At 41.3% G+C, this 15,187-nt stretch overlaps 3 protein-coding genes across 3 annotated transcripts; 2 read left to right on the top strand and 1 right to left on the bottom strand.

Moving 5' to 3' along the window:
• Window positions 1-455: 455 nt before the first annotated feature.
• Window positions 456-4,821, top strand: saraf (store-operated calcium entry-associated regulatory factor). The gene is made up of 7 exons (XM_061084536.1): window positions 456-610; window positions 1,383-1,561; window positions 2,390-2,588; window positions 2,677-2,973; window positions 3,182-3,335; window positions 3,430-3,515; window positions 4,663-4,821. Exons 1-7 carry the CDS (start codon window positions 544-546, stop codon window positions 4,686-4,688), a joined length of 1,008 nt encoding a protein of 335 aa, XP_060940519.1. The 5' UTR covers window positions 456-543; the 3' UTR covers window positions 4,689-4,821.
• Window positions 4,822-6,725: 1,904 nt separating this feature from the next.
• Window positions 6,726-7,731, top strand: tmem187 (transmembrane protein 187). The gene has a single exon (XM_061086552.1). The coding sequence runs from the start codon at window positions 6,802-6,804 to the stop codon at window positions 7,579-7,581; it is 780 nt and encodes a 259-aa protein (XP_060942535.1). The 5' UTR covers window positions 6,726-6,801; the 3' UTR covers window positions 7,582-7,731.
• A 2,259-nt stretch (window positions 7,732-9,990) lies between these two features.
• si:dkey-9i23.8 (parapinopsin) lies at window positions 9,991-14,070 on the bottom strand. Its single transcript, XM_061085720.1, has 8 exons — window positions 13,986-14,070; window positions 13,204-13,343; window positions 13,020-13,083; window positions 12,713-12,838; window positions 12,205-12,343; window positions 10,861-11,025; window positions 10,316-10,400; window positions 9,991-10,200 (listed from the first exon to the last, which is right to left on the bottom strand). The coding sequence occupies exons 1-8, from the start codon at window positions 14,068-14,070 to the stop codon at window positions 9,991-9,993; spliced, it is 1,014 nt and encodes a 337-aa protein (XP_060941703.1).
• Between the last annotated feature and the right edge of the window lie 1,117 nt (window positions 14,071-15,187).

The raw sequence follows: 15,187 nt of genomic DNA, 5'->3' as shown, positions 1-15,187 counted from the left end.
TTGGAATTTCTACAAAGGTATTTGATACGTGTTTGCCTTTATATATATATATACTGTATTTATATATAAAGGCAAACACACATTTAAATATCTTTTTAAATGCGATTTTATATACAGTCTATGCTATAGACTTATATATTATATATATAGGCAAACACGCATTTAGTCACTTGGATTTATTGTTAGTTGAGACAGTGGCTGTAATTTGAATTTTTACTTTGTGCTCCATATACAATCTTATTGTTTTTTTTTAATTATTAATTAAGTGCTGAACATTTCTCTTTAACTGAACTGGACAGAAAAAATACATAAAACGGACAGAATGGTTCCGGTTCTCCTGCGGGCCCCCCTGCCATTGGATTTCATACGTTTACATCATCCGCTCTGTGATTGGTTGAAGTGACCATCGTGCTCGTTCCCCATTGGTTTACCCCAGTAAAGACGTGAGGCAACACGGAAGTTGAAGTGAGTTGTTGTGACGCATTAAGGCAGACAGAGAAGTGTTTGAGTGTTCGAGGAGAAGTACAGCCTCGCAGCGGGAACATGAAGCGCCTCACTGCGGCTCTCTTCCAGCTGCTGATGCTGGGACTCGTTGAAAGCTGGAATGAAGGTACGTTCCTCTTCTCTTCTGATTCAGTGCTACAGCAGCTGCCTGTACCAACCGTTGGTAAGAGTTACCAACGGTTCCTCCTACAGACCTCATATGAATCAGCAAACAGTTCCGTGTCTAGTGTCATTTGATTCGATTTTGTTAACGGCACCGCTGTACGGAAGGATATTAAGGCTTAATCAACGGTTATTAACCGTTTACTTTATTAATGCTTAATACGTTATCTGCAAATACTCACTGATCAGTTCTCGGACGTAAGTAAGAACTTCCGGGTTGCTAGGGTTGTCTCGGTTTAATACGAGACACACTACGAGTGCTATTTATGTAAATAACATTTACATAAATACATTTCCTCTTTCGTAACCTGAACATCGGATTAAACCAGTCAAACAACGCAGTTATTCAAAATATATATATCGTAGCTAAAGGTTTTTATTCTGGGAGAGTTTTTTTATATCTGTATTTATTTCTCCATAAGTAGGAAAACAGCGTCAGCAGCCATAAAGAGGCTGTGAATGATACATAAACAAACCCCTCTGTTAAACACCTAAATACATAAGACTGTACACTACACAGTTTAGATAATGTATAGTATGTAACAAAACGATCAAGCTAGTTGAACAAACAGCCTTTATAATACTATGAAATCAAAAGATACAAACGGACAAAGTAAAACCCCATTTGTCTGAAGTAAAGAATGTTATTGAAGCAGAAGGTCTTTACCAGAATCCATGTAAGTGTTATTACTGTGCATGTTTTCTCCTCACTGCAGGCAGCGTGCTGCTGCGGGACGTTCAGGTGTTGACTCTGTACAAGGATCGCTACACCAGAGCCCAGCGCTCCAAGCCCATCCCTCAGCTCCAGTGTGTTGGCGGCTCAGCAGGCTGCCAGGCCTTCGTCCCGGACGTGGTCCAGTGTCAGAACAAAGGCTGGGATGGAGTGGATGTCCAGGTGAGGACAGAGTGTAACATTTGCTCTGAGCAGGGCTGCAGCTGTTGATTCATCTGCAGATTATTTTCTTGATGATTAATAGATCTACTATACTGTCATGTCAGCAAAAATAACCATCCCATCATCCAAAAGTCCAAGCTGATGTTTTCAGGTGGCTAATCTTATCGAACCAACTGTCTGAAACCCAAACATCTTCATAGTAGTATCACAGAAGAGGAAGAACAATCCCAACCTGGGGTCTTTCTGTTTAATCAAGTATTACAATAGGTGATTTTCAATTTTCAGATTATCAATGAATTATTTGGGCCGTAGGACCACTGGTTATATTATTGTTCATGAAGCTTTCCAGATAGTCAAACTTTAGTGACATTTCACCTGGTACCTTGTATGTAGGGTCATGCAGAAGATCTCCCATCCATCACCAAACAAACCTGGGCTTTGATTCCCATGAGCATTACCTTCAATGCTGCCCAACCAGAGCTCAAGTCCTAACACAGGTACTTCTAGGGACCTCTGTGTACTGATGTTGGTGTATGAGTCAATCTGTAAGTAGCAGCTATCAGTGGAGACATTCCACAGATATGATTTTCAGATGCAGTGTGTCTGTTATCCAAAGATAATTTGATGCTGTAAAACATCCTGCTGACCACTCTTTTAATGTTTGTTATATGTTTTTGTTAAACACTTGGGTTTTACTCGGCAGGGCTGCGTATTAAAACCTGGGCGCTGAACAAAATTTACTTCAAGTGGATGCAGAAAATAAACATCAGGCGCACCAGTGTGACCAAAGAGAACAGATGTGATTTTAACCCCTGCTGCCTTCCACAGTGGGAGTGTAAGACTGATATGGAACACGCATACCGGTTTGGTCGCATCGAGGTGAGCTGTGAGGGCTACAACCACCCTGCTGATGACTACATACTGAAGGGCTCCTGTGGGCTGGAGTACTCACTGGAACTTACTGAAGAGGGCAGAAGGAAGACTCAAGGTAGCCGGGGCTCGAACAGTGGATACAATGCGTTTGGAGGTGGGTAGATAGAGATGTTAGATTGACAGAGCTTCATCTTCACGCACAGAAATATTTAGACTTTTTTATTTCTATTTGTTTGTCTCAGGTCTCGGGGGCTTTGCCTCCAGTTTCTTCAGCGGCTTCTCAGGACCCAAGCAGCAGCCTCAGCAGCACAGCCATCAGAGCTCCCACCCCTCACACAGCGAGGACTCCGGAGGCTTGCTGGTGGTTGGTGTGCTTCTGCTCTTAGCTTACGGCGTCTACAAGTTGTTCCTCAGTGGGAATACAGCCCAGGGGGGGCAGGGCGGAGGGCAGGATGGAGGGCAGACAGGGTACCCCAGAGACAATCACCATGACTCCACTGCAGGACCACCACCCCCAGGATTTAAGCCTGCCTTCACAGGTACTGCACGCAGAGGGATGTAGTGTGAACAGAGCAATAGTTTGTCTGGGTTGTGCTACAGATTCAATATAAGTGTGTGTGTGGTCCTGTTGGGGAGGACATGATTGACTTGTTATTTTTGTTTTGTACAAACAGCTGAATTCAAGTCCAGTTTGAAATGAGATTAGAGCTACTTTGCTGAAATCTAGAATCTGTTCTTTCTGTTCAGGCTATACTGGGGCCAACCCAGGATACGGTTTTCATAGTGACTACACTCAGAGACAGCAGTTCCCAGGGGGCCGAGCTTCTACCGGCACAGGTGGAGGCTTCTGGACTGGAATGGGGACAGGAGGGGTCCTGGGATATCTCTTGGGTGGCCAGAGGTTAGTAATGAGATGGAGTGAGAGCTAAGAGAAGATCTTTTCTCGTCCACTTCACTCTCAGTCTTATTTTTTTGTGTTTATGTTTGTTTTACAGAAATCAGCCGAGCAACTACTCCAATTACACTGACAGCAGACCTCCTCCCACACACTCCACTTCCTCTGGGACACGCACTGCTTCAGGTGTGTTTACATGTCAAATAACACACCGAAAAATGCCAATGTATTAAAAGAAAAACTGAAATACCAACACGAACAGAAGAATTCAAACCCTTTGCTGTGACAGTTCAGCTCAGGTTCCTCCCTGTTATCTTGATCATCTCTGAGATGTTTCTACATCTTCTCCAACTCTGGTTAAATATTTTGATTGGAAGTGATTCTGAAAGACAAACACCACCTGTCTGTATAAGGTCTCACAGCTGGCAATGTACATCAGAGCAAAAACCATGACACGAGGTGGAAGGATCTGTCTGCAGAGCTCAAACACAGAATTGTGTCGAGGCAAAGACCTGGAGATGGCTACAGAAACATTCAGCTACATTGAAAGTTTGTTTAGGGGCCACAATTTGCTCCATATTTCTTAAAGGAAGAGGTTTGGAACAACCTGGATTCTTCTTCAAACTGACTGTCACACTGAGCAATCTGTAAGAAGGGCCGTTGTTACAGAGGTGCCCAAGAAGCCATTAATCACTGTCAGTCAAGTGGCTGAGTTCCAGAGATTGTGTGTGGAGAAGGAAAAACTTCCAGAAGAACAATAAATTCTAAACGTCATGTCTGATTTCCTTTAAACATGACACTTAGAATTGAGTTCAATCTTGGTCTCATCAGACCAGAGTCTAGTTTCTCACAGTCCTTCAGGTGCCGTGAACCCCAGATCAGTCCAGGCCTGGTTGTATTTTATCTGCTTTTAAGATACTTTTATGCACAACACAGCACTTACGTAAAGGCTTGTTTGTTAAAGGCCCAGCATAAAGCATAGTATTTGTACCATTTATATCCTTAATCTTTTGAAGACCTACAATAGGATGGAAAACATAGTTGTCACAAACAAAAAAGTGGGAGGCATCGTAATGGCTCCTCTTTTTCATCCTGATCTTTTTAAAGTTTTGTGTCTGTCATGTGTTGGAACAAAACTCGAAACGCTTGCTGTGGATTCTCCACACAATAAACTGCTATATTCTCACATGGGCTTACTCCGATATTCCCAGGGAGCTGGTAGGAAAAACATCAGAGATTGCAATTATGAGACAAAGGCTCCATGTATTTTCTCATTGTCTCAGCTGCTCTATAGCATCAACCTGACTGACTAACGTCTTTGATTCTTTGTCAGGCTTCGGAGGAACCAAGAAAAGATAGAAGCTGTGGAAGTGAATCGATTCTCTACAGTGGATGGCAGAGCTCTCTGTGATTTAGATTATATATCTTATTTTGGAAACTTGTGTTGAGGAAATGATGTGATATTTTGATAAGTAATAAACAATTGTTTGGATCCTGTTATTTATTTCTCTTCCCACAGTTCAAAAGCACTCACTGTAGATTTGTTTGCCTTTAACACTTGGTATCATCATGTGAGTGGAGCAGAGTAAAGAGCAGCTCTGTCTTTGATTCTCACTTTTGTCTCTAGTTCTATTTGGTGTTAATCCAACACAAAGGTCCAGTGTGTAAGATTTAGGTGAAAGGGATCTATCGGCAGAAATTGGATTAAAAGTGATCCTAGTGATGTTTTCACTGGTAGGTTTCATCTAAATTGTATGAATTGTTTTATTTACCCTATAATGAGCCCTTTATATTTAGATACTTTATATTTACATCAGGGTGGACCTCGGTACCGCCATTTTCTTTTACAGTTGTCCAAATTGGACAAACAAAACACCTTTGGAGTTTTGATGACAACTGAAGGCTACACCAGATTCACCTTCATGTTTTGAAGGGGGGAGGTAAGGGATATTCAGCTGCATTATGTAAATTCACCACTAGTTGTCACAAAATTCTACATTCTGAACCTTAAACTGAGAGTGGTTGGTTGAGAGCTACCACCAGGGTCTGATGTTATGCCCCCTTCCACCTTATCCACTGAGGGTCTCCTCAGTAGGAGTGTATTCTTGTATAAGACGGCCTCCTCCGAGTTTCTTCTGGTCCATGTTTATTCCTGTTGCCAGGAGCAATGTCAAATTTCAATTCGTTTTTGTTAAACTGATATCATTTTACAATTGATAGGTTTATTCTCACCTCAAAATAAAACATGTCATACACACCAAGACTATACATGTAAACAACACATACATTTATTGGAATCTCATGTAACTGTACTCAGGTCTAGTCTTTTAGTCTCGAAAACTAAAAATTAAGATCTTTTCCCTGTCTTCTCTTTTCTCCTTGGTTTAACTGCGCTCAATTTAACATCAATTTGGGATTAAGATGATTTCCTCTTACCTCTCATACTTCTTATCTCAGCCTGGTGCTTATTTTTAAACTTAAAATGCTCCAATTTCTGTCTCTCTCCATTAATCTTTACTAGTGTAAAATAATGAGATTCTTGAGATAAAATTAAAAATCCAAAAGAAAACTTATATACATGAGCCTACCGAATGTTAACTGTCTTGGTGATCAAATTCAAGTCTGGACAACTTTGAGAAGCCAAGAGCACAGCAGAGAAACTGGTAAATATCGCTTATTTTGGATATTGTCTATTATTATTTCCCCTTACGCGGGGTTTAGGCGAAAACAAATGCGAATTTAGTAATCTTCAAAGGCCACAGATCACTGGAGCAAAGTCCACATCTTTTACATACCATCATTTTTCATGTTGATCAGAAATGTGCTCACCAACCAGCTAAGGTGACAGTTAGATTCACAGTAAAAAACGATGCATGCATACATGTCAAATAATTATGCGTAAAATAGAGAAAAGAAAGAGGTGGTTTCTTATTGACCATTGAAAAGTTCACTGTACATTTGGACAACGAATTTGGTTTTGTTACATTTGTGGTGTCAATAAGTTCTGGAGTTATAGTTAAAGAGATACATTATTTAAATTCACATGTAAATTCTGTGTAATTAGGGGCATTGTTTGCCATTCTGCATTTATGGATGGATTCACAGTAAAGTCCCCATCATCATTAAGTTTATGATGAAGTCAATTTCATAATTCTGATCTTTAAAATGTGTAAAAGCAGGGTTAATATATTTACCAAATATATAATCCTTCAATTGAGTCTAAAAAGAAACTGAGTGGATACAGTGGTAAAATAAATGAATAAGTCAAAGATCCTGGTTCATCGTCTGCTGCTGCATGTCACTGGGAAAACTACTTCCACAGACAAGTGGGCGGGGCGAGTAAGAAGGAAGCCAATCTAAACCCTCCATTTTCTACCATGTGACTTTGAACCCGGAATCACAACAACAGCTCCCACTTGTTGAGAGTCGGAGGCCAACAGCTGGAGTGTGGAGCTTTCCTCTGACACCAGCCATGAGGTGGGCTCTGCTCCACGTGTCGCTGCCTTTCCTCTTCTGTGTGATGGTGGCCAACACCAGCTTGTTTGACGGAGCGGCGGTGGACTTGTCCTACGATCACTACGCGGAGCGACGGGTGGAGTATCTGCCGCTCTTCCTGGCCATGCCCTGTAACTGTGCGGTGAACGTGCTTTACATCCTCATGGGTGTGTTCTGGCTGAGGAGCCGAGCAGGGGAGGGGGAGCAGAGCCGCTACCTGAGACGAGTGTTCGCCCTCATGGCCATCCTGTACGCGCCTGTGCAGTGGACGCGCTTGGCGCTGCTGCGGCGCGCCCCCGCCGTGCTGGACCAGTGGTTCACGCTCCCGATCTTCGCGTGGGTTCCGGTGTGGATCAGCTTCATCGAGCGCGGCCCCGCCAAGTGGCGCGCGTCTCACGCGGCCGCGGCGGAAGCGTGCTCGCTCCTCAGCTACGGCCTGGCGCTGGTGCACGAGCGCGGCTTCGACGTCGCGCTGTGCTGTCACGTGGCCGTCGCCGTGTTCCGGGGAGTGCGCGTGCAGCGGACTCACGGGAACGGCCGGACGCGCGCGTACCTGCTCCTGGCGATGCTGTCGTGCGCGGGCTTCGTGCTGCTGAAGCTGCTGGACCACTGGCTGGCCCGGTACCGGCTGCTCCAGCGCTTCACCGGACACTTCTGGTCCAAGGTGTGCGACGTGCTGCAGTTCCACTTCAGCTTCTGTTTCCTGAGCACGCTGACGCACAGGGCGCGGGAGAAGAGCGCAGCGCGCCGCCGCTGACACCACCGAGCCGAGAACCACCGAGCCTCATTGTCCGGCCCCCCAGCAACCGTTTCTATGAGCATCAATCCATTCGATCAATCTATCTATCTATCTATCTATCTATCTATCTATCTATCTATCTATCTATCTATCTATCTATCTATCTATCTATCTATCTATCTATCTATCTATCTATCTATCTATCTATCTATCTATCTATCTATCTATCTATCTATCTATCTATCTATCTATCTATCTATCTATTGTGATGGGAATTTCTGTATTTAGATATGTATAATGAAACAGATGACATTTATATAGAAGACGTTTACTGAAAGATGTACTTCTGTGATTCAAGGCTTTAAGTCAAGGGAGTTGCTAATAAACTTAGAAGTGTTGCTAAGCACACAGCAGGGGTCACTGAAGGAGATGAGGCTTCAGAGGCTCTTGGGTGTGACAGACCAGAGGCGGGGGTCTTTGGAAAACAGGTTATTCACACCTAGAGCCTTCCCTGAGTCTGAGCAGAATCCATTGTATTGTAAGCCTGGTCAGAGAGCTGATTGGATAACTTTCTGCCACTGTGAAAGGAGGAGTCTGATTTGTATAAATGAACTGTGCTTTTGAGAGCTCGCTGCCATTGTGTTAAGTCTGTTGCCGTTACTTAACCCTTGCGCCCCGTCCACAGACGGTCTTGAATTAAACTCCAGAATGATAATTGTATTGCTGTGTCCTGTATGAAAATTTCTATTACACTATCTATCTATCTATCGATCTATCTATCTATCGTTCCATTAGGATCAATATCCATCCATCTGTCGCTCTGTCAATCAATTTCCAATTTTTCATAGATCCGTTATAAACCAGTAATCAGAACAATGGATTGACAGGTTGTGTAACATCCACCACCATAAATGCACAGTGGTATGTTGTTGGATGTGGATGTGGAGGTGTGAGTCTCCTCTTCAGTCTCTACAACGTGTGTTGTCTTAAAACCAATAATAACTGCAGTGGAGAGAGCCCTGGATTTAAGACACTCAAACCCTTGCACTTGTTAATATTGTCAATCCATACTTTATTAAAAATGTCATCATCAAATCATATTGTGAACAATTTATTTTTTTAATTGTTGATGATTGTTGCTTTTGTTATTGCTGCTGATGATTAAATTGTATTGAATCATCCCTGTTCCTGTATTATTATTATTGTTATATAAACTCTCTGCTCTAAAAAAGTGATACATATTGGGAAAGAATAATTAAAAGGAAAAAAAGGAAAAAGTCTTCCAGCAGACACTTTTTATTCATCAGGGAGACCACTTTTAAAGGTCCACTAGAATAGGCCTGCAGGACGAACTGACCAAGATCTGTGTGGAAACTCTAATCTCTGAGAGGATTTCTCAGTAATTGTTAAACAAAACAACTGTATGGTTTTCACCAGTATGAAAGAGTTCAGTTTTTTGTACATCTTTGTCAGACAAATACTTACACAAATTAATTCATTAATTACCATCTCTCAGTCTAATTGGAGTTGTGGAGTCATCGCTGGAGGAGAGGGGCAGGAAGGAACTTGTTTTTTGCATATTTGTATACTTAGGTTTTATTACTTAATTTGAGATAATACTTAGAATTGAGCTTCTACTTTGACAATAACTTGCACGTCTACTTGAGTATGATTGTGATCACCAGGGAGTCAGGACACTGGTCCATGGCACTTACTACTCAACTTTGTAGATTTTTGGGGAATGGTAAATAGGTATGAATATTTACATGGGCTGCAAGGGTGGGTGTTCTGATAAATGATGCTTGATCAAGTTTGGTTATCCACCTGAGCAAAAAAAATACCAGGGGCGATTGCCAGGGCCAGTCCAGCCATGTTTAAAGATGTCTTGAATGATATGGGGACTGAGAAAAGCACTGCCCCCTGCGTTTACTTGCTAATGGCTGCCATTTCATTGGTTTAAAACAGTAAAGTATGATTATTATTTCTATCCATATATATGTGTTTTGTGAAGATTGACGATGCCTCTGCATTTACACCTGTACTGGCAAGTGGTCTAGCTCTGTCTGTTTTCAATCCAATCACCTTATGTGCATTTTAATGCAGGTGATTCTGATTCTGATTCTGAACCTGTTGAAACATTTCAGGTTTACAGGTATAGAAAAGCTCTATGGTCTCAACAGGGTCTCGGTGTGAAGACTTCATGACTTCATGTCAAATTACATTTCAGATGGAAAATGGAATCATTCACAAAATGTAGCCGCAAGAATATATATTTTCCTAACTTTTAATATGCTAAACAGTGATAAAAAGAAAATATACTATGATATATCATAAGGATAACATGCCTGTTTTTATTAAATGTCCATGTTGGGTTCTCCTCTTGAAATATACAAACCCCTATTTACAGCTCATGTTTACAGCTCATGATTACAGCTCATGTTTAGTGATGGCAGTGAGCACAGGCTCTGACAGGGGTTTTCTATTGGTCCACAACAGGGCCAGGCCCGCCTCCCTGAAGTCCTGGTGGGAGCAGTAGATCAGAGGGTTCAGACCACAGTCCAGGTAAGACATCACTGATGACAATGTCCTTAACCAATCGGGTGCCGGTGACAGGTCCAGTCTTCCCAACAGGATCAGCTGATTGGTCAATGGAAAGAAAAAGAGAACTATGAGTGGAGGAGTATTCAGTCTGTGGCTCCTGCAGATACAGAAGCTCCTGACATGTTTCACCATGAATGAGTGTAATTGTCACCTCAGACACAACAAAGGGAGTGTAGCAGAGCACGTAGGAGGCCACCAGCAGAGGAGTGACTGCAGACAGGTCTGCTTCATCATCACTGAGAGACAGAGGACAGAGACAAAGGAGACAAGATGGCTTTACTCACACACACACACACACACACACACACACACACACACACACACACACACAAACACACACACACACACACACACAGTCTGCGTATTATAGCATAACATTATAAAATGTCTTCACGTAACATATGACTGGTATTAACAAACAGGCATACAGAGCGAAAACCCACCAAGCCACAATTACTATCGATTGTTTGAAAGTCATAAAGCTCAGTGTAGAGAAACAAACTGACAAAGTAGAGAATGTAATTAACCACAAAAAAACTAAGAATGACCAAAAAGGGCACAAGATGACAATGAATGACTGCTGCCCACAAGGACCCCAAAATACTAAACAGAAACTAAAAATATAACCACAAACCATAAAAACAGTCAAGTTCCTAGCTTGGGTCACTGGAAATGATCTTAAATCAGGTGGTTCACCTGTTTGAGTTGGAGCCGCAGCCGATGGCACTCAGCAGGGAGCAGACGATGATGAGGAGGAAGGGGAGGAAGATACAGACGGAGAAAGCACAGAGAATGTAGACCAACATGTCTGAGTAGCTGCTCTCCCAGAAAACGGCACACAGCATCTCTGCACTGTCATACCTGGAGGAGAAAGAAGACATGGTGGAGATCAACACAGCAGAATGTAGGAGGTGTTATTAGAGAAGGTGGTATTAGACAGAATTATCTGACATTAAAAGCACACCTGAGTATATCTTCTAAATCTTAAACTAACCGATCCTCAATTCTCTGGCTGGAAGTTACATGATCTAATATCAGTGTGACACTGATGTCAGCATGATCAGTGCAGAACAACAGGGTTTCTCATACCAGAGGGTTTGCAAATGAAGATCTGATAGAGGCAATCAATCAATTAATAATTAAATACAATTGTATTTGTATAGCCTATATACATAAAGGGTTTCTCAAGGTGTAACATCCTCTGCCCCTTCAGCAAGAGTAAGGGAAAACCATAGAGAACAGGTGGGGGGGGGGACCTCAGAGGAAGCCACATGTGAGGGATGCTTCTCCTAGGATCTAGTGCTATAGATGCCACATGTAACAGAGCTCATCAATAAAATGATATTTAAAACATTCATGAAAAAAAAACAATGTCTAACATAATTTGGGAGGTGTATCAATGATTGAAGTACTTATGTAAAAGAAAAGGTCTGACAGAGATGAAGGGAGCAGCAATGACAATTGTAATGATTGAGTTATTGCCAGTAATGTTGGTATATGTGGCTTGGTATATAATATATCTAAGCAAACTAGTTGTTATTATAATTTACTAATAGCTGTTTTAAATAAAAAGCCCTGGGTCTGTATTTGTGAAAGAAGGAAAGCTGGATTACCCAAACACCAGGGAGCAGGAGGTAAAGGGACGGTGGGAGTGACGGAGGAAACATGTATAAACATCATCTGCTACATCTCAAACAAGATCATGTAAACATTCCTCTGCACTCTACTATCTGTGGAACAAGCTACCAGTCTGGACTTGGGAGGCAGACACCATCTGTTCTTCAAGGTTAAACTTAAAACATTCCTTTTTGATAAAGACAGTCTGACAACCTATTCACAAAGAATACACAAAAATGATCTTATTTAAAGGAGAACCTTAGTCTTTTACTTTAACCTTGTAGAATTTCCTCTTCTAGTGTCACTTCAGACACCACCAGCTGAACAAACCACTGTTTCATCTCACATCAATAAAGTACTTGACGTGACTTAATGATCCTGACGAATGTTTTGAGCACTATGAGAAAAAAGCAAACCACATACTTGATCCAGGCATAGATGACAGGGATGCTCCCAAACACCAGCCCGGTCACCCAAGAAGCTGAGCACGCTGCCACCACAACAACAAATAGAGCACTTCCTGTGGAGGCCCTGCCAATCAGCCGCAGCACACAGAGCATAGCTAGAAATGAGAATTGAAAACATTACAGCGACTGCATCAAAGCAAACAAGGGACTGTTGTCAACTGTTGTAGCTTCTCTACTACACTGCTACATCAAATATGTATTAAAGATGTCTTAAACTTAATCGAATTTTTCAATTTTCTGCAGCTTTATACTCGTGCAATAAATTATTCTCAATCATATCTTAACTGGCACAGTCTTTGTAAGTGAATACTATTTTTTTTTTAATTGCATAGTTTATTTTTGGCCTTGCATTAACATATATGTTTAACATCTGAATTAAAAAATCTAAACAGTCCCTTTGACTTCCACAGAATGGAGAACATGATCAAGTGGTCTCATGAGTGTGTGGTAGAGCTTTGTGGTACCTAGGCTCCCTATGGACGAGGTGATGAAGGCAAACTTCAGCAGGCTGACAACCTCGCACCATGGGGACCTCTGACCTCCTGTCAGCATGGCCAGCAGGGAGCCGGAGATGATGAGGAGGGAGCAGCCTTCACAACACAGTAATTCATTATCAGAAATGTCAACTGCCTGAGACGTAAATCCCTGTGATTAATCTGCCACAATACTAGCATCAGTTGAAATAACGAGGTAGAGTGAGATACACCAAGGGAGAAAGTGACAACATATATTCCTGTACCACATGTGTGTTGGTGTCAGTGTGAGTTGTACCTAAATCTGACAAAGTGAGACTGATGAAAGGAAGCCAATACCGGCAGCAGAACTGACCCTTGCACTAAAAATGAAAGAGTTAGAATGAATGAGTTCACACTAACATGAGTGATCACCCAAAACCAAAACCTTTAGGTTGTTAGTTCTCTATGGTCTTTAAATTAACATTAATAAACAGCCTTACCATGACTTTAACAAGCAGAACAAGACAGTTTCCCACAATTCCCATGACCATCTCCAGTCCCAGCAAGGCCACCAGCAGCCATTTCTTTTCCTCAGGCCACAGATATTCCATGAACAGAGTCCCATTCCACCTTTCAGCCACTGAGAGACAGAACGTACAGATCAAAGCAGAGTTTTTGATCAAGGAACTCTGTGTAAACCCTGGAGCTGTACATGTTGGCTGAAGCTTTAACAAGATGCTCCTTATGGTCTGTGATGCCAGGAATAGAAATAGGGAACTGTTCGCAGATTGATGATTATACAATACACTTTAAGTAGAATGATTATAGTCACTTTTAGGAGGATTAAAGTTACTCTTCTAGTTCTAATACATTTCTAATCTTTAACTATCTATTTTTGGATGTTGAACAATAAAGCCAAGGGGGCTTTAGTCTTGTTTCATTTTATTTAGGCATCCAGCACATTTTATGGTTGCATGTCATTTAATGTCTTCCATTCTCATACTGTCATACAAAACAAAAGTAAATATAAAACAATTAGATCTAAGTACTCAAAACAATATAACTGACGATACAAATAAATGGAGCACATCTGGAAATGGATAGTTTGAACAAAAAATCAATCACTACTTTGAGTGTCTTCGAAAAAAACAGCAGGGGAACAACAAAAGATGAAATAATGTGAAAAAAGTACATCTATACAGGTTAAAATACTGTTAGTTAAACAGTAGAAAAATATAAAGCAAACACACAACTGTATAGTAATGGATGGTGTTACACTTACTTGTATGGTGAGGTGATAGTCCACAGCCTCCAACTGTGTGAAGGTGCCAGGTGTCTGTAGTGGAGATCTCAGAGGGAGGTGTCATCAAATCATTTTCAATTAAAAAACACATGCTCCATTACCTTAACTCCAATGGCCCTGACGCACACTGTGTGTGTGTGTACCTGTATTTTAGCTTCTACTATTCAACCACTTCCTCCATATGATGACTGAACTACAAATGGAAAAATAAGCCCCTCTAACGGATCAAATTCAAAAAGTTATTTTTCTTTTTCAGCTCTGTCAGTTCTATTTTAACAAACTTATACCACTTTGACTGGGCAACTTTACACTGATCACCCGGTCAAATGTTTCTAAATAAATAAATAATTAATAAACCTAGTTAGTCAAACCCAACCCTTTACCTACATTCATTGGAGAAGCGAATATCATGAAGGATGATATCTGAAATTTGATTCTTCAGAAATATCTTAAGATGTAACTCTGTAACCAGGGAGAACTTTGGGCAAGTAAGTCTATGGCAAATTTGTGGTAGCATTTGTTTTAGGATTAAGGTAAAATGATTTCCTTTAGAATTACTGAGCAAACAATCCAGTTAAGTCAAACCCTTTTTTATTTGCTTGGAAGGCAACAAGATGTTGTTGTTTTTTGTGCAAAAACTATAAATAGATAGAATGACTCCAAACAAAGTCCTGAGCATGTTTTCAAGAAAGGCTTCAATATGGCACTGTGATCAGTGTCAAAAATAAGAAGGCTCTGAAAACTAAGAGCTTTTTCAATACAATGTACTGTAGACACACATTTCCTGGGAGAGGGTTCCCTCACATGTGGCTCTCTGAGGTTTCTACATATTTTTACCTGTTAAAAAGGTTTTTAGTAGTTTTTCCTTACTCTTGTTGAGGTTAAGGACAGAGGATGTCACACCATGTTAAAGCCCTATGAGACGAATTGTGATTTGTGAATGTGGGCTATACAAATAAACTTGATTGATTGATTGATATGTGTATTCATATTTAAGGTACGTTTTTGTTGTTGTTTTGATGTGGTGGCTGTAGCACTGATTTAAACCTGAACAATTTTAATTGGTTTTCTTTTTTTGTTTGTCAATAAGGATGCAATACATACAGGTATAGTTTTGTTAATTACAAGGAAACTCACACACACACACACGCACGAACACGCACACGCACTCACGCATGCAC

The sequence above is a fragment of the Limanda limanda genome, chromosome 2 (genome assembly GCF_963576545.1).
Source record: "Limanda limanda chromosome 2, fLimLim1.1, whole genome shotgun sequence".
Taxonomy (NCBI): domain Eukaryota; kingdom Metazoa; phylum Chordata; class Actinopteri; order Pleuronectiformes; family Pleuronectidae; genus Limanda; species Limanda limanda.
This window is presented reverse-complemented; position numbering and strand designations above follow the sequence as displayed.